At 34.0% G+C, this 20,821-nt stretch overlaps 1 protein-coding gene across 1 annotated transcript in view; it reads left to right on the top strand.

The window, feature by feature from the left end:
• GABRA3 (gamma-aminobutyric acid type A receptor subunit alpha3) overlaps positions 1-20,821 on the top strand; it is a 228,760-nt gene that overhangs the window by 158,314 nt on the left and 49,625 nt on the right. The window contains exon 6 of the mRNA XM_081277644.1: positions 12,313-12,533. Within this exon, the coding sequence (XP_081133770.1) occupies positions 12,313-12,533 (221 nt within the window). The remainder of the gene's footprint in view (positions 1-12,312; positions 12,534-20,821) is intronic.

Raw genomic sequence — 20,821 nt, 5'->3', positions numbered from 1 at the left:
TGATTTCCTCCTTTATGTCTTCTGTAACCCATTGATCATTCAGTAACATATTGTTCATTTTCCATGTGATGTAGGATTTTTCCTTCCTTCTTTTATCATTGATTTCCAGTTTCATTCCATTATGATCAGATAAAATGCAAGTTATTATCTCCACCCCTTTATATTTACTGAGGGTTGCCCTATGGCATAATATATGGTCTATTTTTGAGAAGGATCCATGTGCTGCTGAGAAAAAAGTATATCCATTTGATGATGGTTGATATATTCTATATATGTCAGTTAAGTCTAGGTTATTGATTGTGGTATTGAGTTCTATAGTTTCTTTATTCATCTTTTGTTTGGAGGATCTGTCCAATGGTGAGAGAGGTGTGTTGAAGTCACCCATAATTATTGTGTTGTGGTCTATTTGATTCTTGAACTTGAGGAGAATTTGTTTTATGAATGTCGCAGCACCATTATTTGGTGCATAAATATTGATAATTGTAATGTCTTGTTGGTGAATGGTTCCTTTTAACAGTATATAATGTCCTTCCTTATCCCTTTTGATTAACTTAGTCTTGAAGTCGATTTTATTCGATATGAGGATGGCCACCCCTGCTTGCTTATGAGGACCGTGTGCGTGGTATATTTTTTCCCGTCCTTTCACCTTCAGCCTGTGTATGTCTTTTCCAATCAGATGTGTCTCCTGGAGGCAGCATATTGTTGGATTTGTTTTTTTTTTAATCCATGATACCAGCCTATGTTGCTTTATTGGAGAGTTTAAGCCATTAACATTCAGAGTTACTATTGATATATGGTTTGTACTTCCAGCCATGTTTGATTATTTATCCTTTTAAAAAAAAATTTAGTTTGTTTCTCCATGATTATCTTTCCCCTCGCCCTCTGTCTTTACCGAGGCACTTCCCACTGATGGTTTTGGTTATTGTTTTTCATTTCTTCCTCGTGTAGTGTTTTGCTCAAAATGCTTTGCAATGCTGGTTTTCTGGCAGCAAATTCTTTTAACTTTTGTTTATCATGAAAGATTTTTATTTCGTTGTCACACCTGAAGCTTAATTTTGCTGGATACAGAATTCTTGGTTGGCATCCATTGTCTTTCAGTGTTTGAAATACATTGTTCCATGACCTTCTTGCTTTCAGCGTCTGAGATGAAAAATCCATTGTTAACCTTATTGGTTTACCCCTGAATGTAATCTGTCTCCTTTCTCTTGTAGCTTTTAATGTTTTCTCTTTGTTCTGTATATTGGATATCTTCATAACAATGTGTCTTGGCATTGGTCTACTGTGATTTTGTGTGCTTGGTGTCCTGTATGCATCTTCAATTTGTATATCTGTTTCCTTTTTTATTTCTGGAAAGTTTTCTGTAATTATTTCATTCAGCAGGTTACTCATTCCCTGGGTTTGAATCTCTGTACCTTCTTCTATCCCGATGACTCATAAGTTTGGTTTTTTTATGTTATCCCATAACTCTTGGATGTTTTTCTCATGATTTTTTACCAGCCTTTCTGAGTTGGCTAGACTCTTTTAAAGATGATATATTTTGTCTTCATTATCTGATGTTCTGGCTTCTACTTGCTCCACTCTGTTAGTGATACTCTCAATTGAGTTTTTAATTTGGTTTATCGTTTCCTTCATTTCTAGAATTATTCTTTGATTGTTTTTTATAATCTCTATCTCCTGATAAAGATGCTTAACTTCTTCTTTTATCCGTTTATGTAATTCATTCTCAATGTGTTCTTTCGCTGCTTGAATTTGCTGTCTTGTATCCTCTTTAAGGTTCCATTCCATCTGTCTAAGGTGTTCCTTGAGTTCTTTATATGACCATTTTTCTGATGACTCTAGGTCCTCCTGAATATTTAGGCAGTCCTGCATTGTTTGTACTCCTTTTCTTCCTTGCTTTTTCAAGTTGCTCATGTTACTTCTTGTTCTGTTTGACTGCTGAGTTACTGTTTACTCCTATAAATTTATTTGATGCTGTAGCCGCAGGTTTCAATGAAGTTATCTCCTCCGCCGCAGTCTGGTGACGTCAGTTCTCTGCCATGGTGGTATCTCTTGCAAATGGCGACAGTTCGTTTCCCTTTGCCGGGTGACCAATTCAACGGGTGGGTCCTTACTGTCTCTCCCAAGCCCCGTTTCAAACCTGTGGCCACTACCTATGAAGGCTCGGTTGGCATTTACCTCTGTAGGAACAGAAGGGCCGACCAGTTGTTTCAGCCGGATGGATTAGTGCTGAGTCACAGCTGTTTGTCTGCGGGAAGCAGGCGAACGGGAGCTTGAATTCAGCCTATTCAGGCTCAGTGTGTGTTCTAAGAGGCCCAGATTGTTCGTCCCAGATCCACGTCAGTTCAGCATTGCCTAGTGATCCTGAGCAAACAGAATTTAGATTGTTTACGACTCCCTGTGCCCGCACAGCTGAAGAGGTCAGAGACTTGATCTCTCCACGCCCGCTGCCATGTTGGAATCAACCCAAAAAATATTTTTAAAAAAGGACATTAGGGAAACCAATATTCAGAGAGTTCATAGGCCATCAGGAACAACTGATTCACCATGGATATGCACCCTTTTTTTTTTAACTGTGGCAAATTGATTATTAATTAGGATTTTTATTAAAAAAATTACCAAAAACTCCTCTTTTAAAACACACACATTCATACAAATACTCTTATTCGCATTCATGTGCCAACATCCGCAAATACATTCAGACAAATATATACCACAGGCTGGGGTTGTGGTTCAGCGGCAGAGCACTTGCCTAGTATGTGTGAAGCACTGGGTTTCATCCTCAGTACACATAAAAATAAATAAAATAAAGGTCCATTGACAACTAAAAAAATTATAAAATGTATACCACAAATGCATACAGAATAAACACCACCAACACACTCTAAGACATTCTGTAAGCATACACATGAAAATAGGCATCTAAATCTAGTGATACCAATGAAGCACATCTGAAGTTCTTCTCCCTCCTCCTCTTCCACCCATGGATGTGATAGGCCCTGGAGACATTTCTAATAATCCAGATTTTCTCTCTCTCTTGGAGTTTTATGCTTCACTTCTTTGTTTTTCTTCATCATGATTAAGCCAAATTAAGAGGATGGTTCTTTCCCTATTAGGGCTGGCTAGGTCTTGATTTGTTTCCAGCCAGAGCGTTTTGGTCCAAAATATTTTCCTAAAGAAATAGAAGTAGTATTTTGTTCACAAAGAAGGAAACTTGTAGTGCCAGTTTCAGCACTGATTCATCACCAACCATAATCTTTTGCACCCATAGCATTCATTGACCGAACACTGGCTTCCTTCCCACAGGTACAGCTTCTTAATTTGACAGAAAGCACCTTAAAATTATGGGCCATGTCTATTTTGTTCATCTTAATACCATAACTGCCTAACTCAAAGATGATTTTGAACCTGGTTGAAATCAGAATTTGATAGGCATCATGAATGTAGAGGTTGTGTTAACCATTTGCAAACAATGGAGTTAGACACTGAAGCAAGACATTGATCCTCAGTAGTAATATCAATTCTGTGTCCATGACCTCCCAGGAGAGAGAGAGAACAGAGATATGACCCCAAGGCTACAAAGAGTTTAGTGCAAATGCACCTTCATTGACACTTCTCTCTCAAATTGGGTTTGTCCACCCCTACCAGTGAAGTCTGGCTCTTGGAAAGTGGAGATATTTTTCATAGTCTCCCAAGATCCTTTGAATTATAATGTGAAGAGTGGGAAACAGGCTGAGGAATAGTATTTTGTGCTCATAGCCAATGATTGGAATGAAAGGTAGAAACAACAGATGACAAAAAAAAAAAAAAAAGCGTGCTATTCTGATCCAAACCAGCTTCTTTCTTAGCTTCCATCCTAGCTGTCAATATTCTGAGTCCCAGGCACTGTTCCACATTTTCTCCTGATCCTTGGACAAACAGGAGGTTTAGGGACCCAGGATCCTGGGTTATATATTCAAAAGATAGCTATCTGAAGATACCAATAAAACTAGTAAAAAATATAGAGGACAAAGAGGAATCATGTTAGGAGACTCAGGGAGAGAAAAACTAGGAAATTTAAAATGCCAATTCTAGGTAGTTTAAACTTACCTTCTCCTCAAGGATATTTAACTATTTAGATCCTACTAAGATAAAATTTGCTAGCTATAACTTATCAACAGAGAAAATTCCTAGGGTATATAATGGACAATCAACTATTGATATAAGGAGATAATACAATATAAGAACTAACCATCTAGCTTAATGAGAAAAATGAAATGGAAACTTGGGAAATGAGAACCCATAAAAGACATTATAGTCATAATTCTTGATAACACATTCAGGTAACATACATTCTGGTCTGGCAACTATATATGAAAATCATGTGAAGTTATCAAAATAGCCTAACACTGTACAAGAAAAAATTGTGTTAATTACAAAAAAAGTAGCACACAGATCTCTCTCCTGATGGTGGCTGAATGAGAATCAGTGTACTTGTTTTACTCCCTAACAGCAAAACAAGTGGCTATATTCTTTTCAAGTCTCCTTTAATGGCAGTCAGGCCAAGAATGGATTGGTCTATTTTGAAAACCTCTTGGGCTGTCAATTTTCTCTTATTTCATAGCATACATACACCTGAAAGAGTGATGTGGATTCATGACTCCTCAAAATAGATAATCATGGAAACAAGACAAATTAGCTGAGGGGAAAGGGAAGATCAAAATAAGAGAGTTCTGCAAAATAAAAAAAAACAACAACAAAGCCTTCACTGTAATGCTAATGTTAATGCACTTTGGTCTAATGTTAAGTACCTTGGTCCTCACACTCTGCTAAAAATGAATGAGCCTCTCAAACTTTTTCTGAGACTTGCTTTGACATATAGAATATTGTTGGAGACTGGAAGTCATTCAAGTTCCAACATCAAGATAGAAATGGTTCCTCACAAGCTAAGTGTCATCAGTGCCTTGTATAGGAAATGTATTAAGTGCCTTTCCCAAGAGGCAGACTTAGGCTTATTATCTGGAAGATTTGATTTAAATGCCTCACAAAACAACAGAATCCATTTGTCGATTTGGAGGCAATCATCCTTGGAGAGTATACAAGGGCTCAATTTGCAAGGAAGGAATTGATTGCATTTTTAGAATGGTTAGGTCAAAATCTGATTGCTTTTGGCCAAAGGTCATAGATTGCTTATGGAGTAAATAATCATGATGTGATTTTCCCCAGTATTTTTTACTCTTTAGAGAATAAAATATAAAAAAATAGGTACCTATCAACCAACTTTTAAAAGGATTAAATAGATTAGAGTACAAATTCTTTAAAAATGTACCACATTTCTTTTTTTGAAAACTAACCTTTAAAGAAACAGGTGGCATCCCTGTGAATCTTACTTGATTCCATTCTCCTTTCTCTTTCCCTCCTCAAAGATAATTATGATCATGAATTTGCATTTTTCTTTTTGATGTTATATATGTGCTTCAGACTAATTACTTAGTGTTTTTAACCTTTTGTGTAAAATGCATTACATCACATGAATCATTTTACAACTTATTGTTCAACCCTGTATTAAAAACTATTATTTTTGATAAGCTTAATGTAACTTATTTATTTTAACTATTAAAAATTATTACATTATATTTTTTATAATGCATCCATTTTCCTGTTAATGTGCACTTAAGGTGTTTACAGTTTTTTTGCTACTTTATAAACAATGATTCAACAAACATTCTTATGTATATCTTCAAGTGATAATATTTGAATTTTTGTAGAGTGTGTATTTACAGATAAAAATTGTGATTCATAAAGTTTGCATAATTTAACCTTTTTTCAGATATGGACAGATATTTTTGTAATGGGTTATATCAATTTATAATCCCACTAGCAGTGTATTAGAGCTTCATTTGGCCACACTTTGCTAACATTGCATATTGTCACCATTTATTTTTTGACATTTTGATATGTATGAAGTGATATCTAATTGATATATTTGCATTTTCCTGGTTACCTTTGAGGTTAAGCATTTTTGGTTGTGTGTGCATTTAGTGGCAGTGTTACTAATGAAGAGATGCCTTTCCTTTCCACAGAGCTGGAAACTCAACACACTTTTGAATTGAAGTTTCCTGTGAGAGGGGTGTGTGTGTCTGTGTGTGTGAGAGAGAAAGAGAGAGAGAGAGAGAGAGAGAGAGAGAGAGAGAGAGAGAGAGACTGATTGAACAATTGGTGGTACCTAGGTTTGTAGACTGATTGTAGCTTCAAGAAATGTTAGATATTTGGGTTTTGACAATTTGAAAAGATGGGAATAATATATGATTAAAATAATATTGGAAAATTTACAAGATTTCTTAGAAAGGCTAAATGACAACCGTAAACAGTAATGAATATGACATATCTACTATATGTTGCATTCCTAGTTTTCTAAGAAGTGTATCTGTATGTGTGTTCACTTATGAATGTATTTGAAATTTTCCAATTCCTATTTTGGCCCCTATTAAGATATTGCATTATTTCCCCCTCTAAACTGTCAATGTGGTTAATTATATTAGTAGATTTCCTCATATCAGGGCAACTTTACATTCCTAGGACAAATCTAACTTACTAATGTTATTTTATTTTTTACATATCTCTTATTTGGTTTTACTATTATTGTATTCATAGCCTCTGTATTTGTTTATAGATGTCCCCAAATTTAGGCACTTATCACTACCTACACTGCTACTTCTCTGATCTAAGATACCATCTCTTCTGGCATGTCCAGCTGGAAAAAGTCCCCAACTGATTTTCCCATCTCTACTCTATTTTAGTTATTATTTTAATTGTACTATGGGGTACAATGTGATAATTCAGTATATGTATACAATATACAATGTGTGATGCTTATCAGTTCTACTCTTATTTCCCTACAATCTATTTTCCACAGGCTATCAGTAAGCCTTTACACACACAACTGGCTCTATGTATCCATGGACTGTATTCCCAAATTCAGCCAAATGCTGAGTGTGAAAATATTTTAAAAATTTTTGCACGTTCACTAAACATATACAGATTTTTTTCTTTTCATTATTCCCTAAACAATGCAGTATAACAATTTGTATAGCATTTACATTGTGTTAGTCATTATACATAATCTGGAGATGATTTAAAGCATACAGTAAGTTGTATGTATGTTATATGCAAACACTATAAGGGATTTGACATCCTCAAATTTTGGTATCTTCAGGGGTTCATGGAACCAGTCCATCTTGGATTTGAGGGACCAAAGTAGATAAGGTAGTGTTATAGAAACTCTTGTGCTCATCAACTGGTACAAAAAATCATTAACTATGTTTCTAATTTTACTATTATATATCACCACCCTTTCCATTACTATTCCTCCCTTGTCTGTTTTTCTTGATAAATTTGTCAGAAGTTTTTTTAAAGTATTGTTAGTGTTTTCAAAGTATCTTGTTTTTACCTTTTTTCATCATCTGTATTATTTCTTTTTCTTATGGTTCACTAATTTTTGCTCTTATCTGGATCATCCTTTTTACTGTCCTTAAAAATACTTGGTAGGGGCTGGGGATATAGCTCAGTTGGTAGAGTCCTTGCCTTGCATGCATAAGGCCCTTGGTTCAATCCCCAGCACCCCCCTCCAAAAAAAAAAAAAAAAAAGGAAGAAAATACTTGATGTTCCTGCTCTTCCTTGTTTCTTGACATTTTTGTAGTATGTCTTTCAATTTTAACTTGTAAAAATTTTGTTATTAATTCCTAATTTCATGCCTCATATTGAATAAAAATAGTCTCTAGAGTATGACATATTTATTGACATTGGCTTTATGGCTTAGCACATTGCCATTTTTCTTTTTTTGGCAAAAATTCTATGTGTTTTACTGGGTATTTAATCAGCAAGTCTGTGTGTGTTCTTTGGCTCATGCTTGTCAGTTAAGGTTCTTGATTTTATTCAGTTTTCGATCTCATTTATCTTTCACTTGTTCAGAATCTATGGTTTGTTGATTTGTCCATGTAATTCAAGTTTTGTCTTATGTATTTTGATTCCATGGTATTAATGCATTCAAAGATAGAGTTGTTATATTTTCTACTTGAAATACTCCAGCTAATGTCATTATATTTCATCCCCTCAAAAATGTTTGTCCTACAGTCTGTTCTACCTCTATTTTACAGCTCTACAACCTTTATTTTAATTAATTAAGATTAACCAATGTATGATTTCAATCTGTCGATTTTTATGTCTTGTTTGTACAGAGTATGTAAGTACATTGTTTATAATATTTCCATTTTATTTACAGTAGTTTATTTATATTATATGATTATGTGTATTATTCCTCCCAATTTTTCTATGATTTATTTATTTTTCTTATCTTGCCTTCTATAAGATTGAAGCATTTTCTACATTTCCCTTTGTTTCCTGTGTTGTTTTGTGTTTTACATTCTACTTATATTATATTCTTGAGTGATTATCTTATATAATAACATGCATATGTGACCTAAAGTCTAATGGTACTGAATATTTTCACTCTTCTCTCAAATTCAATAATGTATTAACTTACATATTCTTACTCCATCCTTTCATTTGGTTTAATTAGTTTTGCTCTGCCTTAGTTTAATAGCCTTTATTACTATTTGTGAATAGCCAGTATTTGTTTAGTTTACCCAAAACATCATCAATACTTATACTTGTTTTTCCTTGTGGCATATTCCTTTTGCTTGATTTTCAAGGATAAAAAGGCTTTCTCCTCTCTCCTCAATCTTCTGTTTTGAGACATTCAGAAATTCTTTTAGTAGCTCTTTTCATAAGGCTTCATTCCACAATTTACTTATTCAAAAAGTGTGTATAGAGAATCTACTTTATAGCAGTCAGAGTTCTAGGTGCTGAGGGTATAGCAGCAAATAGAGAAAAGACCCTACTTTTATGGGACTTCCAGGCTGTTGGCATGAAACACATAATAAATATATATTTCATGAGTGCTATGAAGAAGAAATGTAGCACATGATAAGGGGAACAGAAATTACTATTTATGATAGAATGGTCAAGGAATGCCTTTCTGATGTGACTTTTGAATTAGACCTGAAGGCAGTAATTGACCCAGCCATGAGAAAATCTGAGGTAAGAATGAGGATCAGTTAGTGGTAAATTCTCTGTATTGTTTTATTTGTCTAAAATTAGCTTTGGGCTGGGGATGTGGCTCAAGCGGCAACGCGCTAGCCTGGCATGCACAGGACGCTGGGTTCGATCCTCAGCACTACATAAAAGAAAGATGTTGTGTCCACCAAAAACTGAAAAATAAATATTAAAAATTCTCTCTCTCTCTCTCTCTCTCTCTCTCTCTCTCTCTCTCTCTCTCTCTCTCTCTCCTTCCTTTAAAAAAAATAAAATAAAATTAGCTTCTTGTTCATCTTGCTCTTAAAATACAGTCTAGTTGACTATAGCATTCTGAGTTAACCATTATTTTTCTTTTAGCATTTCAAGATGTATTTTTGATGTCTTTTGACTTCTATTATTGCTTTTTAAAAAATATTTTTTTAGTTGTTGAGGGACCTTTATTTTTTTATTTATATGTAATGCTGAGAATTTAACCCAGTGCCTCACACATGCTAGGCAAGCACTCTTCCCCTGAGCTACAACCCGAGCCCCTCTATTATTCCTTTTAAGAAAACTTCTATCAATCAAAATTATATTATATTGTAGGTTACATGTCATTTATATTTTGTTTTGAAGTTCACCACTTTAATATTCTTAAATCTGCTATATGCTTGCTTGGATCTGCTTTAATTTATTGAGCTCATTATGGTTTCAAAGCTAAGGATCCATATATTTCAACAATTATGAGACAACTCATCCATTAGTACTTTGAATATTATTCCTCTTCTATTTTCTCTATTCTTTCACATTTAGAATCTTAATAGACATATGTTGAACCTTTTCTTTTTGTCCTCTATAAAAGAATAAGAGATTTTCCTCTTTCATACTTTCATCATTTATCTGTCTGAAATATAAACTGAGCAATTTTTCCTCATATGTATCTTCCAGTTCATTAGTCTCTCTTCAGTAATATCTAATCTACTTTATATGACGCATTCATTAAGCTTAAATTTCCGAAGACTATTTCTCTTTTACAAAAGGTCAGCTTCAAATAGACCTTTTATAATCAGATTTTTCTTTCTTACCTTTCCCCATAACCTTTATAATTTTAATTGTACTTTTTTTCATAATCTCTATTTGATAATTATGTTATATGAAGTACTTGGAGGGAGTCTAATTTTGTTATATGTTGTATCATCTGACTCTTGCTCATGATCATTTTCTTTGGTGTTTTGTTATTGTGGGTTGTTAATTTATTTTTAGTTATTTGTGGTTATGTCCCTCCAGAGTGTTTTTGTGTTTGCTTCTGTAAGTTAATCTTGTAGTATCTCCAGCCTGAAACTAATTTTTATGTTAATTTTTCAGTTTGAAAACCTCAGATCAAGCAGATAGTGTACATTTAAATATCATACCACAAAAGATGAGGATGGGAGTTGCTAAATTTGATTAAAAAAAGGCTTTCCCCTCTCTCCTCAACCTTCTGTTTTGAGTGTTTGTGTTGTGGATTGGTTTTGTCTAATTAATTTTATCTAGTTCACCCTTTTGCTGAGGTTGGAACCTTTCAGGATCTTTGCTTTATGTGGGAGTCTAATTCCAGTTTCTCATTTGGCAGAGTCCTAGTTTACACCCATTACCCTGGTTATTTATAAAATCTCCTCTTGCTCTCAAAAATAGTCCTATTGAGACAATAAATTATATGATTTTTTAGATTCTTAAGCAAGGATATACTTGGTATGCTGGAAGAATAAAAAGCCAAATTGGTTAATTTGTGGAGAAGGAGTGAAGGATATCTCAAAGAGGAAGACAAGGGCCAGTATATGTCAGGGAAGATAATCAAGATATGATCAGAAGTCATTAGGGTGTTTTAAACTAAAGAATTTTAATAAATTTCTGGTAGCTTTTTTTTCAAACTGACCTCCTGCAGTAATCCCCTGTGTTTTGTGGTTAATCAAGAATTTGGGCAAAATTTGCATTCAGATTTTGAGACTCTCCTTCTCAGTGGTTCTCTGGCTTACAGAAACTCTCCAAGCATTTTAGCACATCCTTCAGTCCTGAACATTTCCTCTGATACATAAAAATAATAAGTTTTCAGACTTCTGCCATGTGAATAGTGATGGATTGAGGAATTTCTTCAGTCTAAAAAGCAGCAAACTCACAAGCAACATCCAATACAGTTCTTTTATTTAGTGGACTACTACTCAATTATTTGTGCCTTGGGGTCCCATAGTTGCCTCTATTTGTATGTTGTATGGTGGTCAGCTGGGACTTGAAGCAGAGAATATACTGAGATTTGGATGTCCATAATTTCAGTGATTTTCTTGCTTCTAGTACTCTCATCCCTATTATTCCAGATTTCCTGCCACCTTGAGTTAGGAAGGCTATTTGTCATACATGTCAGAGGAGTGCTAGGCTTGGGGTATTACCTACAGGAAAGAAAAATTACTAATTTACAATTTGAATCCATGGCTATTACCATCTTCCAAGTATATACTCATTTTTGTCTGTCTGCTTTCAATCATTCCCCATTGCTTTCACGTAATATACAGTTGTTGTTCAGATTTAATCATTGATAGCAATGGAAGGATGTGCTCAAACAATTTTTTCTACTATTACCAAAACCTTGAACACTTATACTTGTTTTAAGTTATATTTTGATTAATAGGAAATTTGAACATTTTTAATTTTTGATAAGAATTTTTATACATTTATTTAATTTTCTGTTCACTTACCCATTTTTCTATGTGTGCATTTATTTCTCTTTTATTTATATATGAGATTTAATTGCCTATTGAAGATAAGGTTTTAATCCATCTGACATATTGTTACTTTGAGGCTTTGATGAAATATGTGTAAAAGTATAAAGTTTGTTTTTATGGTTATTGTTATATTGGCCTTAGATGTTTATATGGTATCTTCCTAGAATAAAGACAAGGTTAGGAATTTCTTCTATTAAAACAAGAAAGTGCTTGCCTTTTCATAAGAAAAGTCTTGTAGTCAGCTTGTGTGATGTGTAAAATAGTATTAGTACTGCTATTTCTAATAAAAGCCTCATCAGATATATTATCACTATACTCACAATCCCTATGGCATTATTTTTCAGCCATAATCATTTACCTGACTTATCAGTAACCATTCAATAACCACTGTTAGTAGACTGCTGTTCTTCTACATCAGAAGATGTAATTAATATTTGCTGAGGGCACTGCTGGTCCTCATCAAGACTCTTTTGAAAAAAAAAATTCTCTCTTTTCTATCCCTAGGAGTACACCATTGATGTATTTTTTAGACAGACATGGCATGATGAGAGACTGAAATTTGATGGACCCATGAAGATCCTTCCACTGAACAATCTCCTGGCTAGTAAGATCTGGACTCCTGATACCTTCTTTCATAATGGCAAGAAATCAGTGGCTCATAATATGACCACACCGAACAAGCTGCTCAGACTGGTAGACAATGGAACCCTTCTCTACACAATGAGGTGAGAGAATGATTGCTCCTAACTAGAATATATTGTGGATAGGATTGGGGTTGTAAGCAGCCCATTTTAGGGTATCCATAATTATTTCAAATTTACAGATTAGAAATGAATACACACATATGTATATATACATGCACTCTTCTTAACATATTTGCTTGTATGCATACATACTCTGTATACACATATAAATAGGTAGCTGCACATATAAATAATCTGAGACAGAGATATATGTGTATTTTATAAATGTATGCATACTCAAAGACACATGTGACCTAATACACAGGCACATTCATATTTAAGGACGCTAAGTTTCATAAACTTACAAAAATATATATATATATATAGGTGTGAACATACTGATCACTAGAATATGCTAAGTTTGACTAGGGAAAAAATACCCTTATGAAACAGATTTGTGAGACTCAGATGAGATGATAGATATTTTCTGAAATATTATGTTTTATATATACAAATAAAAAATACTGCGATACTTATTTTATGTCACATTACCTGGGGATGCTAAAGAATTTTATATAAATGAAGTTTCCAAACACTTCAGATTGTAGCTTAGTGAAATCTTCATAAAATATAAAATATGTTTTATACATTTTTACCACCCAATACATAGGAGCCATCATAATTTTATGTATTTCATGACTCACTATTGTCCTTAGAGTTACTAGATATTGAATTTCACTGTCGAAAGAATATCTTTGAGAGCACTTGCAATACAATAAGATTTTTTGCTCCAATACTAAAAAAAATTTTTGGTTTTTGTGTGTGTTTTTTATTCTTTTGATAGCTCTTATGCTGTCATTTGTCACTCCTTGAAGCTTCCTCCCACATTAATGTGTGTTCGTTTTGTGTAACTGAGTGAACCTTTATTGAATAGATAAATACAATCATTCAGTGCAGTTTCTAGGGCTATTTTAAATTTATGGATTTATTATTTTGCACAATGAAACTCAATGCATGGCTGGTGAATATATGAATTATATCCCTCATTACTTGCAATTTGTTATTTACTGATGTTTTCCTACAATAATTTGGGAGACAGGAAAATGGCTTAGGAACAAAGGATAAAAAATGAATACTTAAAAGTTGAAGGAGAGAGGAAGAAATGAGAGAGTAGAGGAAAAATGGACATATGGTAGAGGAGAAATTCTAGAGAAAAGAAGAAAAATGGATATGAATTAGAGAAGGAGAGGGGAAGGGAAGACTAATTATGTACATTTTCTGCAGATTTTATATATATTATGAATACATATTACCTATGTATGTGTGTGAATATATATGACATATAACATACATACCATATAGAGAGAGAAGGAAGAGAGAGATGAAGATAGAGAAAGAGAGAATGTGAGAAAGGAGAGAAAAGAGTAGAAAAGCTGAGAAGATAATGGAGAAGATGGAGGAAAATAAAGAGACTAAGTATTAGGATGCCATAAAAGGATGGGAAAACTTGATGAAAAGGATATAATATATGAGAAAAAAAAGAAGAAAAGACATAGAGGAGTAGGGGAAGAAACACTGAAGGAGATGAACAAACGGGAAGGAAATCATGGGTGCAAGAAAGACAAGTCTTAATTCAATTTGTTCATTTACCAAACAGGTTTGACTTTCTAATACATACATGGCCCTGGACTAAGTTATGGGTATACAAACATTAATTACAGATGGTCTCTGTCCTTTTGACCATCACAATATAATAAGGGTGAAACATTAATTAGATAATCAAAAATAATATTAACTAAAATGCTAAAGATATATATATATATATATATATATATATATATATATATATATATACACACACACACACACACACACACAATTATTGGAAGAGAGAGGAGAGTTGTCTAATTTATTCTCCTGAGACAGGTTGAGAAAAGAGTCTTTTGGTTAGGCAGCTCCTAGGTTCTGGGTCATTGATATTAATTTTTATATTATTACATATGTGGAATATAATCAAATATATTATAGGTAGGAGCAGAGGGCAGAGAGGATGGGTATTCTAGACAGAAAGCCAAGTGTACAATTGCAGTGAATGGAAGACATTTTAGATAAGAGAATGAGGTGGTGATTTTTTAAATTTAATATATGACAATGTAGTTACTGTGTAAAAAATGTATGTGAAGATGAAAATTAGGGAAAATGGTTAGGAAATGGCCAAAATCATCTGGATAAGAAGCTTTGAATTTCTATTTCAGATAAATAGATTGGAATGCAGAAGGGATGATAAATTGAGGAAATAGGCAGTAAATACAGACCAATGATCCAATCATAAAACACTACTATCATTAAGGTAGAGGGGGAAAAAGAGGGACCTATAAAGGAGATCCAGAAGGACAAGTGAGGGAAATGTTAATAGAATCAATAGTGTGCTCTATCTTGAAAGGTAAGCATGGTGGTCAGTACTGCCACTTGGCAAATTGTCCCTATTCTCCTCCTTCTGGATACATGGTAGTATTATATTCCCCTTGTACCTTAAAGTTGGGCAGAAACAAATGACTCATTTGGGTTAATCTAATACGAGTGTAAATAAATGGCACATGTTAATTCTAAGGGACAGAGGAAGCCTTTCAGAACCAGTGCATGATATGCCATGTTGCCTTTCCTCATCATAGTGATACACATTATTCCAGATGGTTTTGGATCCATCATTCTATGTTCCTGTTCCTAATTGAGGTTGACATAGAAGCAAGTTTCTTCCCAAACCACAGATAAACAATGTGAATTAGAAATGAACTTTTGTTGCTTTAAGGCTCTGAGGTTTTAGAAATGCTTATTATTGCATACTCATCTAACACATCTTGGATGATATATCAAAGGTTCAAAGAGTTTCAAAAAGGTGAGAATGATCACACTGTATGAAAGGACATAAATGTTGAAAAGAAGGTGGGGAAGATAGGCAGTAGAGAGATATGAATGGATATAATGTATGAAGAAGAATTTGGAGAGAATAGAGCAATGGTAGAGAATAGATGGAAGAGAGACATTCTTGTACTAAATGAGCAAAGGGGAACAGATTGAAGAGGACCTAGGAGTTCACACAATTGTGGAAAGAATAGAACAGAGTAATTGTAAACAGAAGAGAGATCATGGAAGGAGGTGGATGGAGGGTTGAAACGATGAGGAAGAAATGTGGATGGATAAATCAAGAGAAAGCAAATGGAAGAGAACATAGAGAAGATAGCAATGGTCAATAAAGAAACTGAACACATTAGAGATGGAGAATACTAGAGGAGGAAGAATAGTGAATGAATAAAGAAAACAGGATAGAGGCAAAACTGAATAATGAAAGAGAAGATAGAAGATCCATTTCAGTTCTGGAGTTTCCAAAAAGTGAGGAGAGCATTAGAATATTGAAATTTTTAAATTTTTTTTTAAAATATTTTTTAGTTGTTGATAGACCTTCGTATGCAGTGTTGAGAATCCAACCCAGTGCCTCATACACACCAGGCAAGTGTGCTACCACTGAGCCCCAGCCCCAGCCCCAGCCCCTAGAATATTGAAATTTGAAGAAAAAAAGATGAATATTTAGATCAAGGAGGGCAGAGGATGAATGAAGCAGAGAAATTGATTAGTCACCTGAAAATAGAGTTGAATGAATATCAAGATGATAATCACTGAGCCCTCCATTTTAGTCTGAATTGGACAAGAAACTGAGATTAGATGATCCGAGAATCTTTATGGAATGCCTTTGTACTTATTTTGAAATACAGATAGAGGATGTACAGAAGTACAGAAGCAAGGCAAAACCGTTGTTTGTCCTACACAGTAGAGAGTTCACCATGTATCTAGGAAGGTGACTCTGGATGGCAATCTAGGCTCAAAACTGCAAGATAAAAGCTTGGCTCTTTTTATGGCCATTACAATTGATTCATCTAATGACCTTTAGCAACTAACTCTTGGTCTTATTTATCCAGTCCTTCATTCTGATGTTTGTAGCTGCCTTCTTAAATGCACATGACAAGCACAAATTGGAAAAGGTCTGCAGGATGCTTAGAATTTTTTGGAAAGTATTATTCTGCAGCATCCATATTATTTTGGTTGTCAGAATTCTTATCTGGATTTTTATAGGAAAGCTACCGAAGGACAACTACCTAGAAAAATCTAGTGAAGTGTTACATGGATATGTAACTAGGACAGTTGAGAAAGAAGCTTTGCCTTGTCTCATCTTTGGACCTCAGGACAACTATAAAAATGCAGGCCAAAGCTTATTACTTGCTGCTAACTTCATCATCACACATAATAAAATGATTAACAGAACCCAATCCAAGATCCATACACAAATTTCTAATTTCTATTACTCAAGTGTGGACATATATGGAACTTTATTAATGACATCATATTTAGTGATAAGGATATGGATGAACATGTTAATAATATGATTCTTTATACATATTACATATAAATTCTGCACAATACATAGTAGAATATAAAAAGTCCCACTAGCTATCTGAATAGCTAATAGATAAAAAAATGGACTGACTTGAATCATTTATTTGATACATTTATAAGTACTTATCATGTTTAATGCTCTGGAATATGTGTATAGCTACAAAGACAAATAAGACCCAGGTCATACTCTTAATGACCTTATACTCCAGTAGTTAAAGAGACAAGTGCACATTTAGTAGCACTATAATAAAAAAAAAAACAACACTTAATATAGGGAAGTCCAAAATGTGATAGTTACAGGATCAGAAAGAAAGACATTTACATGGGAGCATCAAAGAAAACTGCAAAAGAGGCAATCCATATCTTATCTCTTTATTACTGAAGGGAATATAGTTAATTATCAAAGAGATGAAGAGCAAACTGAGGTATAGGAGGATATTCTAGGCAGTGGAAATAGCATGCACACAGATATGTATTCATAAATTGATATAATCCATCATAAAATTCATCTCACAAGAGGAAATAAAAGGTACTATGGGAGCATCTAGCAGGGACAATGAAATGAGCCTGTGGGGACATCCACAATAAATTCCTGAGGAAATCACTATTCAACTGAGACTTAAAAGCTGTCTAGAGGTAAATTAGATTTTAAAAATTGGAAGAAAATATTCCAGAGAGAGTCCAGCAGGTAGGTAGTTCTGGGGAGTAAAGGAGGGAGGGAGTGATTATACATTGGGAGAAATAAATGAAGATCACTATAACTGCACCAGAAAATAGTACAGAGGAGGTGTCTGGCATGGGGAGCAGTATTAATAAGCATAAAAAAATAGGGGGATTCATTGAACATTTGATTTCAAGGAAGGAACTGAAAAGATTTTCATTTTAGATAGATCACTCTGGAAACAGTGTAGAAGGCATATTGGCAGAAGGCAAAGTTGAAGATGCAGTTTCTAGCAAGAAAGTTGCCATAAAACTAACATAATTATACAAATAACTACTATGTATTGAACACCTACTATGTATCAGGCACTTTATGTAAAATGTGTAATATTCACAATAAGTATTTAATATTGGTATGCAATGCTTATAATTATTATCCCTATTGAATTTATCCAGAAAGTGAAGCTTAAAAATTATAAATGAGTTTCTCAGGATGATAGTGTTATTAGGTAAATGCAGGTTCATCTGGTTCCAGTTATTATTTTTCCCACTAAGTAAGGTTTTGAAGAAGGATATAGATATGCAGTACATTCAAGAAGAAGCATTGAGCTGGTTATGCCTATAGTCCTAACTACTTGGTACTATAGGAGAATCACGAGTCCACTACCAGCCTAAGCTCTTGGAAAATGGCAGTGATAAGGAAAGGTAGTTGGATATATAGCCAAATAGCATACCTATTTGGAAGGATTTACACATGATAAATGAGGAATGATAATCTGGATGTGACACAATACATTTATCTTATAGTTACATGGAAGGATTATCTTTTTGAAGTGAGAGATAAGAGATAGTTTGTGCTAACACAAGTTGCTGAACCCAAAAATGTAGTTCAATGTGATAGAAGTGCATTTCTCATTCCTTCATGTTCAAAGCAGATGTTCTTCATAGACAGGAGACTCATTTCCAAGTGGTAATTTAGGAACCCAATTTACTTTCATTTGGTGATTCTGTCATATTTGATACATGGTTTCCAAGACCACTGTGTTTATATCAAAAGATAGAAAAAGGCGCATGAAGGATTGTGTGTGGGAGGAGTTTACATATTGAGCCTTAAGCAGCATATACTCCTTTTACTGCTGACCTTTTGACTAGAATTGCAAGGCAAGCTGGGTAAAGAAATATTGTTTGTGCCAAGAAAAAGAGTGAAATTTAGTCTCTAACAATTCCAGTTTTGTTATGTGTTGCAATGAAAAGTTCTACTTGCACTCTTGAAGGATCAGTTGGAAATAAGGATGTCAGTTAGTGGACCATTTCATAGTTCAGGGAAGAATAAGCAATGGCAGTGTAAATTAATGAGAGATTTTTTTCTTCTTTTTATTATAATTATTAACACATATTTACTGTACAAATTATTGGATTTCACCATGACAATTTCATACCTGCATATATTGTGTTTTAAACATGTCCACCCTCTCTCCTACTCCCTGTTGCCTTCTCCTGGGAGAGGTTTTCAATAGAACTTGTGTCCAACTGGAGTAGTTTTGTAAAAGGAGCCTTGAGATTGTCCCTGCCATAATCTCAGTGGATGCTGAATGAAGTGTGGTTCTGTTAACAAAAAATAAAACAAAAGCAAAACCAAACCAAATGCCCAATGTTGAAATAGATGAAGATATTTTGGTGAGAGGAGGGAATGGTTACGAATCTATAATTCTTGAGCATTTGCTGTATACTAAGCACTATCCTAGGTGTTCTGTGTTTGTCTCATTTAATCCTCATAACAATGATCATGTGCATATATACTGGGTCACAGTATAGCATTATAATTAAGAAAGTGGAATTCACGGTTGGGGTTGGGGTTCAGTGGTATGGTGCTTGCATAGCATTTTTGAGGCACTGGGTTCTATTCTTAGCACCACATATAAATAAATAAAATGAATGTCGATTGACACTAAAAAATGAATATTTTAAAAAGAAGGTTTTTTACAGTTCTTCCTCTGTAAGCTGAGATAATTCATAAAAACACTTGCCTTTTAAAGTCATCTTATGGAACAAATGGGATGAGCCATTGAAAGAGTGTGACATGTGTTATGGCACATGACCACTTTCTGGAGGTTTTGTTTTATTGAGAATATTTCCATGGATATAGTTAGTAAACTGAACTTAGGTAGGGCAAAGACACATCAATAATAAGTGGAAGAGGTGGTATAGAAACTCAAGTCATAGTTAAAGAAAAAATTTTTCCTTCACATCACAACATACAACTTCTGCTAATAAGGTAATGCTCAGTCTATCAATTTTTTAAACATTTAATTTTTAGTTGCAGTAGGACACAATACCTTTATTTTATGTATTTATATGTGGTGCCAAGGATCAAACCCAGGGCCTTGCACATGCTAGGCGAGTGCTGTGCTGCTGAGCCACAACTCGACCCCCCAGTGTATCAATTTTAAATAATGAGTCTGAGATGGACATGACAGGCTTCAGTTGGAAGTGCAGGTCTGGAACCCAAGAGAACTTTGACACAATAGGATTTTGTAAAATTGAATACATTACATTAATTGTCTTCTATGTGTTATGTTACAAGGTAATAGTATCCTATAATGAATCAAATTCAAAGGAAATAGGCACTAGTTTCTCTGTGTTGAATCATCAAGAGGAAAAGTGTATTTTCAACCAATTAAGAAAGAGTTTCTGTCATATTAAGTCTATGATGCCTTCCTTTATTCTTTGATTATGTGATTGGGTCAGTTTGCTTAGGCACTTGGGGTGTTACAAGGACAAATTGTTTGAAGGATAAATGCTGCTTGATGGCAGGAGCCCCTTCTCCCTAACTTTAACAATAAAGCTCCTTTCTTCCCTAGTTTAGATGCAAATGGCTTGCACTTGAATTTTCATTATAGAAAGTCCCTCAGAAATGACTAGGAACCCGGGAAAGCATTTGAGCCAGATTGTTAGTTATATCGGATTTAATGTAACCAGAGCAACTGAGCATAGATAGCTTTCTTTCTTTCATGCGGTATTTTATATATATATATATATATATATATATATATATATATATATATGCGGTATTTATATATATGTATTTATATATATATATATATATGCAGTATATATATATGCGGTATTTTTATATATATGTATGCGGTATATATATATATATATATATATATATATATATATATATATATATATATGAATGATGGCTTTTTCTCTAGGGG

Source organism: Spermophilus citellus (genome assembly GCF_964194105.1).
Source record: "Spermophilus citellus genome assembly, chromosome: X".
Lineage (NCBI taxonomy): Eukaryota > Metazoa > Chordata > Mammalia > Rodentia > Sciuridae > Spermophilus > Spermophilus citellus.
The sequence above is the reverse complement of the archived record's forward strand: the minus strand, read 5'-3'. Positions and strand labels throughout refer to the sequence as shown.